Source organism: Pieris rapae, chromosome 17 (assembly GCF_905147795.1).
Source record: "Pieris rapae chromosome 17, ilPieRapa1.1, whole genome shotgun sequence".
Lineage (NCBI taxonomy): Eukaryota > Metazoa > Arthropoda > Insecta > Lepidoptera > Pieridae > Pieris > Pieris rapae.
In genome coordinates, this window is record NC_059525.1 from 5,416,273 (window position 1) to 5,431,475 (window position 15,203).

At 31.5% G+C, this 15,203-nt stretch overlaps 3 protein-coding genes across 4 annotated transcripts; 2 read left to right on the forward strand and 1 right to left on the reverse strand.

Moving 5' to 3' along the window:
* The first annotated feature begins 21 nt into the window (after window positions 1-21).
* On the forward strand, window positions 22-353 carry LOC110995688 (small lysine-rich protein 1). Its single transcript, XM_022262972.2, has one exon. The coding sequence runs from the start codon at window positions 76-78 to the stop codon at window positions 325-327; it is 252 nt and encodes an 83-aa protein (XP_022118664.1). The 5' UTR covers window positions 22-75; the 3' UTR covers window positions 328-353.
* A 664-nt stretch (window positions 354-1,017) lies between these two features.
* On the forward strand, window positions 1,018-4,400 carry LOC110995687 (heat shock protein 68). The gene is made up of 7 exons (XM_022262970.2): window positions 1,018-1,198; window positions 1,707-1,896; window positions 1,985-2,866; window positions 2,941-3,210; window positions 3,288-3,389; window positions 3,456-3,683; window positions 3,986-4,400. The coding sequence occupies exons 2-7, from the start codon at window positions 1,726-1,728 to the stop codon at window positions 4,229-4,231; spliced, it is 1,899 nt and encodes a 632-aa protein (XP_022118662.2). The 5' UTR covers window positions 1,018-1,198; window positions 1,707-1,725; the 3' UTR covers window positions 4,232-4,400.
* Window positions 4,401-4,538: 138 nt separating this feature from the next.
* Window positions 4,539-14,766, reverse strand: LOC110995681 (transmembrane protein 135). 2 transcript variants are annotated; one of them, XM_022262957.2, is made up of 9 exons: window positions 14,577-14,766; window positions 11,633-11,763; window positions 11,324-11,450; window positions 10,524-10,675; window positions 9,777-9,888; window positions 8,085-8,237; window positions 7,249-7,389; window positions 6,910-7,076; window positions 4,539-6,338 (listed from the first exon to the last, which is right to left on the reverse strand). In XM_022262957.2, the coding sequence occupies exons 1-9, from the start codon at window positions 14,748-14,750 to the stop codon at window positions 6,278-6,280; spliced, it is 1,218 nt and encodes a 405-aa protein (XP_022118649.2). In that variant the 5' UTR covers window positions 14,751-14,766; the 3' UTR covers window positions 4,539-6,277. The 2 variants fall into 2 exon arrangements, with proteins under 2 accessions (XP_022118649.2, XP_022118648.2); XM_022262956.2 differs by lacking the exon at window positions 14,577-14,766 and adding an exon at window positions 12,268-12,830.
* Between the last annotated feature and the right edge of the window lie 437 nt (window positions 14,767-15,203).

The following is a 15,203-nucleotide window of genomic DNA, read 5'->3' on the forward strand; positions in this document are numbered from 1 at the left end:
AATATAAACTATAAGTTCATTTATCAACTTGTTAAATCAATAATCCACACCAACCGAACACTGAACCCATCAAACATGGCTGGCAAAGGAAAAGGCAAGAAGAAAGAAAAAAAGGAAAAAGAAGATGGTGGGGATAAGAAAAAAGGAAAAAAAGGTGCAGTGAGAGTGAAGAAAGGCAAAGCTAAAGGCAGATGTAATGTTGATATGCTAACTGAAGCGGCAATGGATAACGTGTACTACGCATGTCATAATGTACAAGAATTATTACAAGCCAGGGGATTCCATCCTGCTGATTATAGCAAGAAGAAGAAAAAGGGAAAGCGTTGAAATGTGGTACTGAATAAATAGATTTAGATTGGTATATTTTTTCCCTTATATCCCAAAAAACACTGAATAGTAACCATAGCAACATGTTTAGAAATATGTGAGACAAAGTATTTCTTCAATTTCTCATTCAAAAAATAAAAGTTCTAATTTTGATAAACATTATAAAATAATTAACGTTATAAATTAGTAATCAACAATGTTTTAGAACTTGTAATTTTTTCTTCCAAAAACATTTTATAGCTTGATAGCTAGCTTTGTTAAGTAAAGGTTAGTGGGGTAGTTAAATTTTAGTTCCTTATACGATTAAGTTGGTTTTCGAGTTCAACGTAAGCTGCAGTTATTAATTTCCATAATACCTGTATAATTTTTTTCTTCTAAATATGGTAACTTTTTAATTATGAAGGAGGTGAAGGAATCCACGACACCATTTAGCACTTTCAAGCAACACTACGTTAAGGCCTGCGATCGCACCAGGAGGTTAAAAGGTTTGTTATGTAAGTTTTATTATCCTTTGGTAATAACTAAAAGAGAAATATAAAGGATCTGACGCAATACTTACACTAAAACACTCGTAGACTAATTATCTATCTGATTAGTACCTATGTCATTATAGATGATAGGAATAGAAAAAGGAAAAGCATCCTATATAGATCTTCTCAGTTTACTGACATACGCTGTCAATGTAAACAACATAATGTGTTTGATATGGAGTTAATATATCTGTTTTAAATCATCTACTTAAATTTAATCAATATGAACTTACCACATTAAATATATATATGATTTACCTAAACATGTAACCCAATCATATTGGAAAAGAATTTACTACCGAATCTAAAACCCTCACCGAATCAGACTTTCTGCTTACTTGGTAAGAATTATCGCAATAAATGTACTTCTAGAGTACGATCTAGAAGAGCTATAGACACATCTTATTATAAAATAATATACTAGTGGCTGTACGGAATGAGAACCTGCTTTTAATTGTAGTATTAAGATAATAACTATTATAATATATTAATGATTGCTGTCAACATAATAAAAAGGTAATTTTTCCTTCAGCGACCTCTGATTGTTCTCTTAACGCACAAAATAATATGTTCTTACCATATTTACTTCCCATTGAAAGTTTAGTCTCACATCCTTATTTTTACATACTATATGTATGTTTCCTGTTTCCATCAATCCTAAAGTATGATGCAGCTTAAATTTTAGGAAACTCAAATATTTATAATACCCATTTCAGTACGCTCAAATATCTAGATGATTACGTTTGAAATCGTTCTACGAATTACTATTAAGTCTGAACCTATGTACCTATACGTACAGAGTACATACACTAGGTAATATTTTATACATCTTATTGATATTAATTTTAGATTTTCCCAAGGACCTAACATGGTTATACCCGCTATTGGTATAGATCTCGGTACAACATTCTCCTGTGTAGGAGTATTTCAAAATGGTAAGGTTGAAATTATCGCAAATGAACAAGGAAATAGAGTTACCCCTTCATATGTCGCCTTTACTGAAACTGAGAGATTTATTGGTGATGCAGCTAAAAACCAGGTTTATATAAAATATTATTTGTTATTTGCTTATACACAATAAAGGCCTCTAATCATAGTTTAATAATTTCCTACTTTTTCTAAAACAGATAGCTATGAATCCAAAGAACACAGTATTCGACGCAAAACGTCTCATCGGACGTAGGTTTGATGATGCAAAAGTACAACAAGATCTTAAACATTGGCCATTTGAAGTAATCTCTGATGGCGGAAAGCCTAAGATTGTTGTCGAGTACAAAGGTCAGAAGAAAAAGTTTTCTCCAGAGGAAATATCTTCTATGGTTCTGACAAAAATGAAAGACACAGCTGAAACTTACCTAGGCGGTACAGTACAAAATGCCGTCGTAACAGTCCCTGCTTACTTTAATGACTCTCAACGACAAGCTACGAAAGATGCTGGGACGATTGCTGCTATAAATGTACTAAGAATAATAAACGAACCAACGGCAGCTGCATTGGCGTATGGTCTAGATAAAAATCTTAGTGGAGAAAAAAATGTACTTATATTTGATCTTGGCGGGGGAACATTCGATGTTTCAATACTGCAAATATCTGAAGGCTCCCTTTTTGAAGTTCAATCGACAGCAGGGGATACTCATTTAGGCGGCGAGGATTTTGATAACAGGATGGTTGATCATTTTAGTACAGAATTTGAAAGAAAATTTAAAAAGAATTTAAAAGAAAATCCAAAAGCCTTAAGGCGATTAAGGACAGCATGCGAAAGAGCGAAAAGAACACTATCATCCAGCACGGAAGCCAGTCTAGAAGTCGATGCATTGCATGATGGAATAGATTTTTATTCAAAACTTAGTAGAGCTCGTTTTGAAGAGCTTTGTTCAGATTTATTTAAACAAACGTTGGTACCAGTTGAGCGTGCTTTAAAAGACGCAAATCTTCATACAAGAGAAATACATGACGTCATTATGGTTGGAGGTTCTACACGAATACCAAAGATACAAAGGCTTCTACAAGTAATAATTGTAAACTTAAAATTTTTTTTTTATCTAAGTACTATATCAAATTATTCACAAAGTGTTTTTATTAGGATTTTTTCGGAGGCAAAACTCTAAATCTATCAATTAATCCCGATGAGGCTGTGGCATACGGAGCAGCGGTTCAAGCGGCAATTCTCACCGGTTCAAAAGACGAACGGCTTCAAGATGTTTTACTGGTAGATGTAACACCATTGTCCTTAGGTATAGAAACAGCCGGAGGAGTAATGACTAAACTCGTCGAAAGGAATACGAGAATCCCTATAGCACAGAAAAAGGTTTTTTCAACTTATGCTGATAACCAACCGGCCGTAACAATACAGGTAAACTGAAAAGCGATTTTAATTAAAAGCACTATGTACAATGAATTTATTCAATAATTATTTAATATATTTTGAAGGTATATGAGGGAGAACGTGTGATGACTCGAGATAACAACCTACTTGGAACATTCAATCTCGGTGGAATACCTCCAGCACCAAGAGGTGTTCCGCAAATAGAAGTAGGTTGCTTTAATATAATAGATTTCCTTTCAGTTCACAAGTTTTATAATAATGGAAGTCCATAGGTAACATTTGATATTGATGCAAATGGAATCCTGAATGTCAGTGCAGAAGATAAGAGTACTGGAAGATCGGAACGCATTACTATATCGAACGATAAAGGGCGTTTGAACAAAGTTGAGATAGATAAAATGCTTCATGACGCTGAACGGTTTAAAGCTGACGATGATGCTATAAGAGAACGTGTTGAAATTCGTAATCAGTTGGAGAGTTACTTATTTGGTTGTAAAGCGGTAAGTATAGGTACACAACATTGACAGGATTTTAAGAAGCCGACATTTATCACATTATTTTATTAAAGTATTACCTAATGCTATACGCTTCAAACGTATATATATATTCTTTTGTTATATATACTAAAATTAAATACATTTCCATGGCATAAATAAATCCCTAGAATTTATACTTACATACTTATCGTGAACATAAGATAGAATGAAAAATAATAATAAAGAATAGTCATAAAATCCTTTGTTGGCTCCAAAAACTAAGTAATCAAACAGATATCACTAAAATACAGCATCTCTGATTACAGGCAGTAGAAAATGCCGGAAATCGTCTTACGGAAAGCGAAAAGAACGAAGTAATTACAGAATGTACAAATCAACTTAAATGGATGGACTCTCATCCCGATGCCTCGACGTCAGAACTGCAAAATCAGTTGAAGACAGCGCAAGCCGTTTGTCAATCTTCTATGATGAAACTTCACAATATCGCTGGTGGACCCAGCTGTGCTCGTTCAGCTCGCTCTAGTGGTCCAAGGGTAGAAGAATTGGACTAGATAATAGTCAAGTTTTCTAAGAATTTTTTAATACTATTTAAACATTTGGTATTTATGAAATAGTCACATTTTTTTCATACCTAGTTCATAAATATGTAGATTGGTGATTAACAGAAACCTAGAGTTTTGGTATTCGGTTGTTGGCATTTTAATTTAGACTCCAAAATTGTCTTATTTTATTGTATATTGTAATCATTTACAATTTAAGCAGACCATACTTTCTCGACTGGATTACTTACAATTGGGAAATATGCTATAAGCTCAATAAAATACGATTTATAATTGTTTTCTTTACTAAAAAAAGATATAAGCCATAAAAAAATCATTTAATCCAAAAATATAACAATAATAATGGTAATCACTCTCTGTCCCTAGTACATAATAATTTAATAACTTAAGAAAATACAAGGAAGTATTAATAGAGAATAATCTAATACAAAAGTAAAAAACCTAAATACAACCCACTTAAAATGTCACTTCAACCATTTCTTATACCTATATTAATTTGTTCTAAAATGGTCGCATCTAAATTACTGGTAAAAAAATTAAATCTACCCGCATCATGTTTTCTTTGATCAAATGTCTTTGTAGAAGTCCTTAAGCTGAGCCCCGAGTTTGCTATTTCAATTTGTATTAATTATATTTGAATATTATTGTTAATGTCGATCCAAATTTACCCAGCTGTTTGATCAACTGGCTGAACATCTTTCAGGGCGCTAGTTAAACTGCCAGGCTGTTAATTAAGTGGCTAATTAAAATAGTTGGCTGCGACATTAACACCTTTTGTTTCCTAGAAGCAATTATTACTCAAGGGAAATTGAAAAACAAAACTACAATTTTCTTAAATTATAAAATTCACAGTTTTCATCGTATTTTATAGCAATAGTATCTATTTATGTCATATGTTAAGTTTGTTATCGAAATTAAACCTGGCTGGTTTGCTGGGAGGTGGACATATATTAAGAATTGTTTAAGTAACATTTGCATTTGTACGCATGCCGCATCTTACATATGTTTTAAGCAGAAATATAAATTGCGCCGTTTGAATAAATACATGTAGGTACTAAGCCTTCAAAATAGTATATTAAAATAGCAGACTCAGCCCAGTCGGGTTTTACAGAATTCCAAAAATCTTTCCTATTATTCTTAGAAACGAAATAATATAACGGCCTATATAAATATAGTTCAATGTTGTACTGATAACATATTATTTAAACAGCAAGACAGAATAATTGTATACAAAGTAATTGTTCGTTTAATTTTCACATAAAATAAATGTAATAGAAAATATGACGTAATAACACTTGATACATATATAAAATTATATCTATAACAAGCGATAATACTTTGATATAAAAGTATTTAATAGGCATCTTTTTTGGAATTTTGAGTACTTGTACAGGTTATGGAGTTAGGTATACTAACCAATTCCCACAATAAAAATATGAGTGTATATTAACCAATACATTACAATAAAATCTAAATGCAAAATCTTAACTACCTCGCCCCGACTATCACAATTTCTTATTTAACTTAAGGGACACATTTTCCGATGTTTTTATAATATATTATTATTATATATTAACATATTATCATAGTTGTGGCATAGGCCATAATTGGTCAGATGCGTCCTTTGCCACGCTTGCATTTCAAACTTGTATATTATAAATTACAATTTTAATAGCATAGTTCAAGTCAATTTCAATGTTTCTATATTGGTAACAATACAAATGATAACAAAAATCTTTGTTCACATTTACTAAGAAAATAAAGTCTAAAATCTGACAGTTTTAAGAACTGTTACAAACAGATCTTAACACTGTCAGATTTCTTAAATTCATTCAAAAATCCATTTTTTTTCAATCTGACTGAATCGGTAAGCGTATTTAAAACTACACGGAAACACGAACATATAGCGTTCGCTTTCATTTCAAAACTATAGAATTTTTTTTTTGTTGCCCTATTCTTTGATTTTTCAATACATTGATCTGTAATGCTCATTATAAAACAAGATCACAGGTTATCACGGTACCGTCATTTTATCCCTTACAAGCCACCGCCATGCGCTAATATTTTCTGGATAAAAGCACCCTGGATTTCATCCGCCCTGAAAAAATTAAATAATTAAAATTACGTATGGTCGGTTAACGAGAAAAATTAGCGAGAACTCGGGTTTTTTGTGTACGTAATTAACACAACGTATGAAAGAAAAGGCGGGAAATTGGGCATATATTAATGGGTCTAATTAGTCACCGGTTGGGCGCTGTCAAATAAAGAAATGGTTTGATGGGTCTTAAAACCAGATTTAGAATACGGGTTTGAGTTATGCCCTAGAGATATTTTAATAGATGAGTTAGAACTTTAAGGAAGATGGTATAAATGTCAAACCAATTTACGCTAAGTGTTAAATAAGACCATTAACGAAAAGAGCTTTTGAATATTGTTTCTATCGTTCTCATGTAGTTTTACAAGTGAGTAAATGACTATCCAAAAAATCCCCTTATTCATAAAAAAATAACAAGTCTAATTGCACTATTTTAGCTTAAGAATCTCTTTTCAACACAGCATTAACAAAATTTAATGAGAGACAAATTATACTTTATCAATTATTAAATTATTATAAAAAAAACATTTATATTCATTTATTATTTTTTAAATAAAATATTAATAATACTCACTTATTAGAAGTAACTGTATGCATCAGATTGATGATATAGCGTGGACAAGCGTCTTCATGCATTACCCTGGCATGGAAAAGTATACCCTGGCATATGCAGTAGACTAGTTCTACTAACGGCCACTGCTCAGGTATGAGACCCTTTTGGTAGCCCCATGAACCAAGAATCTGAAATTACAACAAATACAGATTAAAAAAAATTTCTCACATTAAAATTATTAACAAACTTTACGCTGACATAAAAAAGACATTACATTGATAAGATAATCATTAATTTTGAATACAATAGCAAACATTTTACATAATTCCACGATAATTTATACATAAGGTGCCATAATACCTGTAGAGAAGACGTGAGAGGCGCGAGCGCTATAGGCAGCGAGGGCGAAGCCCTAAGCGCGGCGCCGGCCAGAAAGCCCGCTGGGACTGCATGTAACGCGCTGTCTCGTCCCGTAGAGCGACATAACAGACATACTATCAGCTGAAATAACGAATAATCAATTAACTCTTGTTTTAAAAAGCAATGTTTAGAACCAGTTTAGTTGAATAAATTTGTGGATATCCTTTTTCTGTGTTTATTTGCACATTTCATTTATTCACACAAATACTTTTTTTTTAAAGTATCAAAATGATTACTTTAAGAACGTAATTATAAATTTTTTTAACACTGCTGCTACCTCAACTCCCATAACGGGTATCGAGTAAAATAGGCTAGATGACATTATCTATTAAAAGAATATTTTAATAGATAATGTCATATATATATTTATTCATAATTTATTATGAATAAATATTAAATACAAACATAGCATCTATTAAGGAACAAATCATCTTATTAATTATTTGACTTATGCTTATTGCAAATGCAATGCAAATAATATTAAATACATTTTGTGTGTTTATGATGAAACGACAATAATGTCATTACAAATCGAATGTGGCAATTCTAGTACGCTACAGGTTCTGTTTGTACACCAAAAAAGGAATTTTAATAAACCTGTATAATTGAATATCGATCTTTAATTAACTGTCTAGAGATTCAATTAACTATTTGATTTAATTACTTTACTGCGTCATATATACAAATTCTGGACGTTAGCTACTGGCCATGATATCTGTGTAACTTCACCTATATATTGTTTAGTTTAAACCTTGATTAAGAAAATAATACCTTACCCTATAAATTCCTATATAACCACCGAAGAAAACACCAAGTTTGAAATGCGACAGCTTTAAGGACTTTAGAGCTTTAACCGGCGTTAAAATTCTTGGAATGATTGTGCGAAGCATTGACATGGCACAGCCTACTCCGAACAGTTGCGCTGAGCCCTGAAAATAGTAATTAAAAAAAGTTGTAACATATTTGTATGATCGCAGAGTGAATTCACAGAAGCGATATTATGTATATACTACATTTTTACTCGACATCATCGGATTGGAGTAGTCTAGTCAGGATAATGTTTTCATTTTTGTAAATAAACATTTACAACGAGTTGAGGTGTGCCTCTTAAATATATTTTGCTAAAGATTTTCTTATTTGGTATTCAAAATAGCACGAGAGTGACAGGAACAAAACAGTCAATAGAAATAACCAAAATCTATGTAGTATAGGATAATATAAAGATACGGAAAGTACATTGTACTGAAATCTAAATTTACCTTCAACAACAGGAAACACAATGATTTCCTTATAACTTATGCGGACTAAGAAAATCAGTACTACGATTTAATTTGCAGACATCAATTGGTAAAATAGGTGGAAAGAACGCAGTTTGTTCATTGAATTTCGCAAAGAAATTTAATTATTATAATAAATAATATTAATATTTGTTTTTTTTTTATTGTTTCTCAAATTTTTACATCATTAAATGAGTATGAGACATCCCCCGTAAGTAGTCAAGAGACACCTGTGTTGGGGTTGACTCGCTACATCCCTTAACTAAACAAACTATTAATAATTATTAAACATTATATTCTATTATTACACCTATGCAGTATTATAAGAATACTAGCTGCCCCCACGAACTACGTTCCTCCTTAATGTGATTTAACTTACCCTACCTTTTCAGTATCATTCAAGTGTTCCCCCCCCCCCTTCTCTTGCCAGCAAAAGTAAGCAAAGCCCTCAATAATAATAGTATATAAATGTATTATTTTTTATAAGAATCATTGAAAAAGCATTTCCTTTTCACGCTTAAACCATGTGTGGGTAATATGTTTAAATATGTAAATAATTACTGTTGACGTAATCACCAAATAAGAAAATGAAAGAACCCACCCCTCTATAGTGCGAACATGGTAAATTTTGCTATGCTACCCCGAACTGTTCGGTTTTCCGGAATGAAAAGTTTTAAAGTTTTTCTATGAAATATATAAACTTAAGAGTTCAAATCATACGTTTTAATTAGCAAATAAAAATAGGGGTACACTGTATAGGGGCGAAAATTAATATTATTATATGTATTCTTTTATACTGTATTATAAAAAAATCCGGTCGGTAATAGGTAGTAGTAGAAGGAGACCAGAAGGTTGGTTAGGTCACCGCTGGATCAACTGCATTCTGTTTAACCTGATGCAGTTAAAAGCCAGAAACTGGCGGTAGGTGGCACAGGACAGTGAACGCTAGAAGATTCATGTTTCGGAGGCGAAGACGGCTTTTGGGTCGCAAAGCCCCGCTGCCTGGTGAGTGTATGAGTGATTCATTAATCTATTAAATTCTAAAGTACCGAAAGGTGTAATCATTGGAGATAAACGTGGGTATGAAACATATTAATTTTTCAATTATTCTTTCATAGAATGAAATATGTGTTTAAAGTCCGTATAAACTACACATACACAGATCTGCTTGTTAATGTATTAATAACTTACCTTTAAAATATAGTTCACACATGGTCCCTTATGTGGACAGGCGTCGCTTCTCCCCTTAATACCGTCTATTGGTTCGCCAACTTCTTTAGAAACTCGCGGTGGAGTGAAAAACCTGGGATATATTTGACAAATCTATTTTAGCAACCATAAGCATATTATACATCGGTATACTGTGCACATTATAGTACAAAAAGTAATTTCTCTATGCTCCTGCGCAAGTACATTTCCCCCTCAGTCAAAAACTTTACATATAACGTCAATACATACTAGTCAGGACATCATAAAAAAGAGTAATATAAACTTTAAAGAATGAAATGTAGAAAAAGTGCCGTCACGAAGAGGAACTACGCATTAGCTTTCAATGTGGCAGAAAAATAGGACAATAGGAACAAAACTATAACGCTAGGAACAACCTATTCCTCGTTTAACTCGTTTAACAGATCTAGTTCTATTACGCAGAAAACAAGAAAAGTTTAACATCCCTGCAATCAAAACATGGTTTATATAAGAGGAAAAAAGCCAAAACAACCAACCAAAAGTGACCAACTCTAGAAGAGAATAACGTACGCGGCGTTTGTTTTAATAAATATTATTCTACTAAATAGTCTTATAAGGCAGTTGGATTGTAATAAACAGAAAAGAAGATTTTTTAAACAGAAAAAAATATATGGTGCAAAAATACTTCAGTTTCAGTTGAAAAACACAATTTATATGTATGTTGAATTTTATAAATAAATGTTAATTTACCAGAATAAAGGCGTCCTCTTTTTATTATCTCTGTCTAAACGCATAAGATAGAAGAAGAGAGAACTACCCAACATGAATATAAGTGTCTCTCGGCTAGCTGAGCGCCGAAGCCAGCCTTTCATCTCTAATGTGCGTATCCAGTATTCAAAAACCTGAAAATGCATTTACAAATCAGGATAAACATAAAGTCTCGTGTGTTCAAAGTCCTATAGGAACTAAGAAATCTACACATATTTAATGTGTACATGATTATTCCTTTAAATGTTGGATCAAACAAACAATTTCTGGATACTTTAAATATCTCTCTGTTTTATCCTTTCCTGTAAGAGTTGGTTTTAGCAGTTTAAGGAAACTTATAAGGAAACTTATATAACAAATTATTACTTATGACTATTATTAGTTGTAGTGTTTTATAGTATATTGATACATTTTATATTAAGGAAAAAGAAAGCTGGAACAAATTATTAGAGACAGATCAAAATTATTATTTCATTCTGTATTGAATTCACTCATTGCTATACACTAAACGCATAAGGAAGAAAATTGCTATTATACTCAATCTTGCTTTTGACAGAACCATTATTTCTTTAAATAGTAATTAGACAGTTCGTAATTAACTTTTATTGTCCATTTCAGTTTTACTAGCTTTGATTATGTAATAAATTTAAAGATCTGGTATCAAATAGTTATTAATATATCATAAAAACACATGCTAATTAAATATACTAAGAAAAATGTTACCTAGCTAATTTTCGTTTGTCACTTGGCTATATTAAAAGGATTATGAACTTAAAACTCACCAGATTAACAAAAAGATTCGCAACCATAACCCTTCTGTATGGTGGTTCAAAATAGACTGCAGCTCCACTTAACGTACATGGCAGGAGAACTGTTGTGTAGTATGTAAATTGACTGAAGAACAGTTTCCTACAATACGAAAAGTATTTCCAATAGAACTTAATCTCATACATTGTTTTACATAATTAACCAAAATAAAATAAAATGATGTTTACTATAAAATATTTATAATTAAACCATGACATCTTTTTCAAGTATTATTGTAAGATCGGGATTTAAAACAAGACATAGAACTTATGCAAGATAGTTACCTAAATATACAATTTAAAGTTACAAATGAACTACCAACAGTTAGACCAAAAATTCCAGATTTTAAATAAAGCTTAAATTGCTCCAATACATCCTCTTTGGTTAATTTCTTTCCTTTCATAAGAATTTGTATCTGAAACAAAAAAAGGCATTTAAGAAGTTCTGAAATTCCCTCTAAAGCAGAGTGGGTTCAGACCCAGCTTTTGATCAGAAGCAATATTGTTTCAGAATATTTAAAATAATTAACATAATATTTATTCAGAATGCTGTGCTATTGTACTTCTACTCAAACCTAAAAACCACACCCTATAACAAAATTGAACCTGCTTCATTTTACTGCAAAACTACATACTTAAATGTATTTCATTCATGAACCATACTCTTGACATTAAAACACATATACAATATTTTTTTAACATTATTTTAAACTACACTAATTAAGTAACAATTGTATAGGAATATCAATTTAATAAAACTTAAAAACAAGTTTTATAATTACTTTTACAATCAAATTGTAAGTTGAATTTATCTGGTTACAATTAAGTTATTATATAATAGCTGACAAGCCCTTATTCCTGTGATACATATATTTAACCTATAGAAGTAGAATGGTTATGGGTGAAATTCTAACACTTACAATATACACCATAGCATAAAACTTATAACTGCCCTTTATACAACTCAATAGCATAGACGAAGTTGCATTGGAACAAGTCCGTGTCCAGGGGTGGATCAAAGTATGACAGTCGGAATCACTGCATGATTTTTCAAACCAGAATTTACTTGCTTCAACCATTTTCTCAGTATATATTTTGAGTAAAACTGACAACTTAGAAACACTGTTATTCAAATAAGAACCAACATCAAACTTCTCTTCCCGTTAATTTCATTTATTTATTAATTAGCACACTAGCCGCCTATCTTCGTTAAAAATCAGTAATTCACTGAATGTGAATTTTGAAGACACATGAAGTTTGAATTGGTTCAGTGTGCCTTCGGGAGATAACAATTATTACTAATGAAATATGTTTAAAGCATTAATGATCCTTATTTAATCAAATGTTACTAATTAATCCTTAATTCCTCTATTTTTTCTAACTGTTTAAAAAAATACAATAAGGAAGATTGATAAAACAAAAGCTCAATTTACAACAATAATATCTAAACTTCTAAATCTAAAGTTGTTTTCGGACTACAGCACGGAAATCTGAATACTGATGACAAATGACAACTCAGTGTTGCTACTTGCCAAGTGGTCTAGGCAAGTAGACTAATTTAATATCCCAGTCCCACCAGATTTCCCCAAGCTTGCCCTCACCAGTAGAGAAAGACCCTCCTCCGCCCATCATCATGTTTAGGACATAAGTGTCTCTGGGTCACCATGAGAACAATGGTATAGAATATTTTTAGTAAAAAAGAATGATCAAAACCCTTAAAAAAATATATAATTCTTGAGTAGTGTTATTACTGAAATTTAATGTAATTACCTATAGAATTTGTATTTAATTAAAATCACATCGTTCTTTGACAGCTCAAACTAATAAACAATTAGTAAGGTTAAACACACATATAATTTTCTTACCATGTGTTCGTACTTCAATTTAATTCCAAAATCAGGAACGTAATACAACGAACAATTGCAAAAAAAACTGTAGATACTTGGCGTGTTTTTGAAATTTCTCCTAAAAAACCCCAAATATTTTTTCCCCATATTCTGTCCCTGACTCGGCTGAGAAACCTCTAAATCTAGGGGTAAATCCCCGGATCTCGCAACATTTTATCGACTCCTACAAAATGTTCCACCTAAGACCAATTTCAAATACCGCGAAAAATCGACAAAAAAACCCTAAATTTTTATTATACATTCGGTTTTCTAAATATAAATACAAAATACATTCAAATAGTTAAAACATTTGGAGTTATGGTGCACTTTAAACCTAATTCTATAAATAAGTTATTGTTTCTTTAAGTTTAGTTTTCTTAACTGAATTTTTTTTTCTTTTCCTGAAATCAAATCATTTATTTCAATTAGACCACCTAAAATGGCATTACCTAATTTTTAACATAGGTATCTTATTTGTAAAACCATTTTACTATTCCGGTTGAGCTATTATCTTGGGTTAAAAGTTATAGCCATGCTTTGAGTCTATATTGGTTTAGGTTCAGAGATAATTAAATTATAAATTGTAAGAAAGCTTGTGTTTAAAAATATCTCCTAATAAAACCCCTGGACATCTTAATTCCACTTAAACTTGGGGAGATAACCCCCCACATTTGTCACTAGGGCCGTGTTGATACGATTTGAATTAGGGTTATGAATCAAATACATGTGAACTAAACGGAAGAACGATATTTTTTTCATAACAATTCGTGGACCTAAGTTTTTGCTTTCGACGGAATAAGGAAATGGACAGTAGGTACTCGTTTGACTAATAGACAAAATGTATTATTAAGGGCCTGTTTTACAATGTCCTGATAAGTTCCAAATACTTAAGCTATATTACTTATTGGTAGGATAAATAGAATTTTTCATTTCACGACTGTCAGATAGCGCTATTCGTCATGAAACGCGAAGTATTTTATTCGGAACTTTTATCTTTCGAATAATTTATGTGTTGCATAGCTATTTGGTACTTTATACATACATTGTGAAACAGGCCCTAAGTGTGAAATTCTAAACCTGATGGTTTACTTTTAAAATAACAAAATCCTCCTCGTAATTTCATTTGTCAAAATATATTCGTATTTTTCTTTAATGTAACAAATCGACAACACCACCTTCACTTCAAGAAATACACGAAAATAAAAATTCAATTAATAATAATATGTTTAAACAATATAAATTAATCGAATACTTTTTTTTATTTAAAAATAAACGACATAAAGACACCGCCAAGTGGATGTCAAAAACTTATTGAAAATTTTAAATCATAAATTAATACATACCAAAGGAAAAGCATGAATGGGTACCCAAAATATAAGGCTGCCTTTCAGGCAATTTTCAAGCATTATAAGAAACGCATGGTAACAGCTGTCTGTATAGGGATGAATTAACTGCATACAAGTTAAATTCTTTAACTCTGGTATTTTATCTACAACAAACTTACTAATTTCCACCATATTAATAACAAAATAAAATAAACACTGACGTAAATTATGCCTACGTTAACTAATCGAACTAAATATACTAATGAACTTGTACATTCACATGTATGAGTTCAAAGGGTGACTTGATTAAAACAATGGTTGAATTTACATAATAAAATTTTAAGGACGTAAAATTTCGACGCGTGGGTAAAGGCGATCATTTATGCATTAATCACTTCTTGCGATCTTAAATCGATAGTTCGTATATTTTCACAACAACCGTTTTTTAGGCATTCGATATGCAGCTAACGCCAATCTATCAAATCAAATACCAATTAACTTGGTGGACACCTTTTACTGATGGTTTTTGTGGTGTCGATACAATGCCTGATTTCGTGATATTATTGTCAAACAATAAATCACCCTACCGGATAATTTATTAAAAAAGTTATGCGGTACAAAGTGTTTCCGTGTTTGCACAAACAC

Excerpts from the sequence above, each read along its gene's own strand:
- LOC110995687 (XM_022262970.2), top strand. The coding sequence starts at position 1,726 with ATGGTTATACCCGCTATTGGTATAGATCTCGGTACAACATTCTCCTGT. Across the intron at positions 3,211-3,287 it reads AACCGGCCGTAACAATACAG|GTATATGAGGGAGAACGTGT; the intron begins GTAAACTGAAAA and ends TATATTTTGAAG. Across the intron at positions 3,684-3,985 it reads ACTTATTTGGTTGTAAAGCG|GCAGTAGAAAATGCCGGAAA; the intron begins GTAAGTATAGGT and ends CTCTGATTACAG.
- LOC110995681 (XM_022262957.2), bottom strand. The coding sequence starts at position 14,750 with ATGGTGGAAATTAGTAAGTTTGTTGTAGATAAAATACCAGAGTTAAAG. Across the intron at positions 10,676-11,323 it reads CGAATCTTTTTGTTAATCTG|GTTTTTGAATACTGGATACG; the intron begins GTGAGTTTTAAG and ends ATGCATTTTCAG. Across the intron at positions 7,390-8,084 it reads GTTATATAGGAATTTATAGG|CTGATAGTATGTCTGTTATG; the intron begins GTAAGGTATTAT and ends TCGTTATTTCAG.
- LOC110995688 (XM_022262972.2), top strand. The coding sequence starts at position 76 with ATGGCTGGCAAAGGAAAAGGCAAGAAGAAAGAAAAAAAGGAAAAAGAA.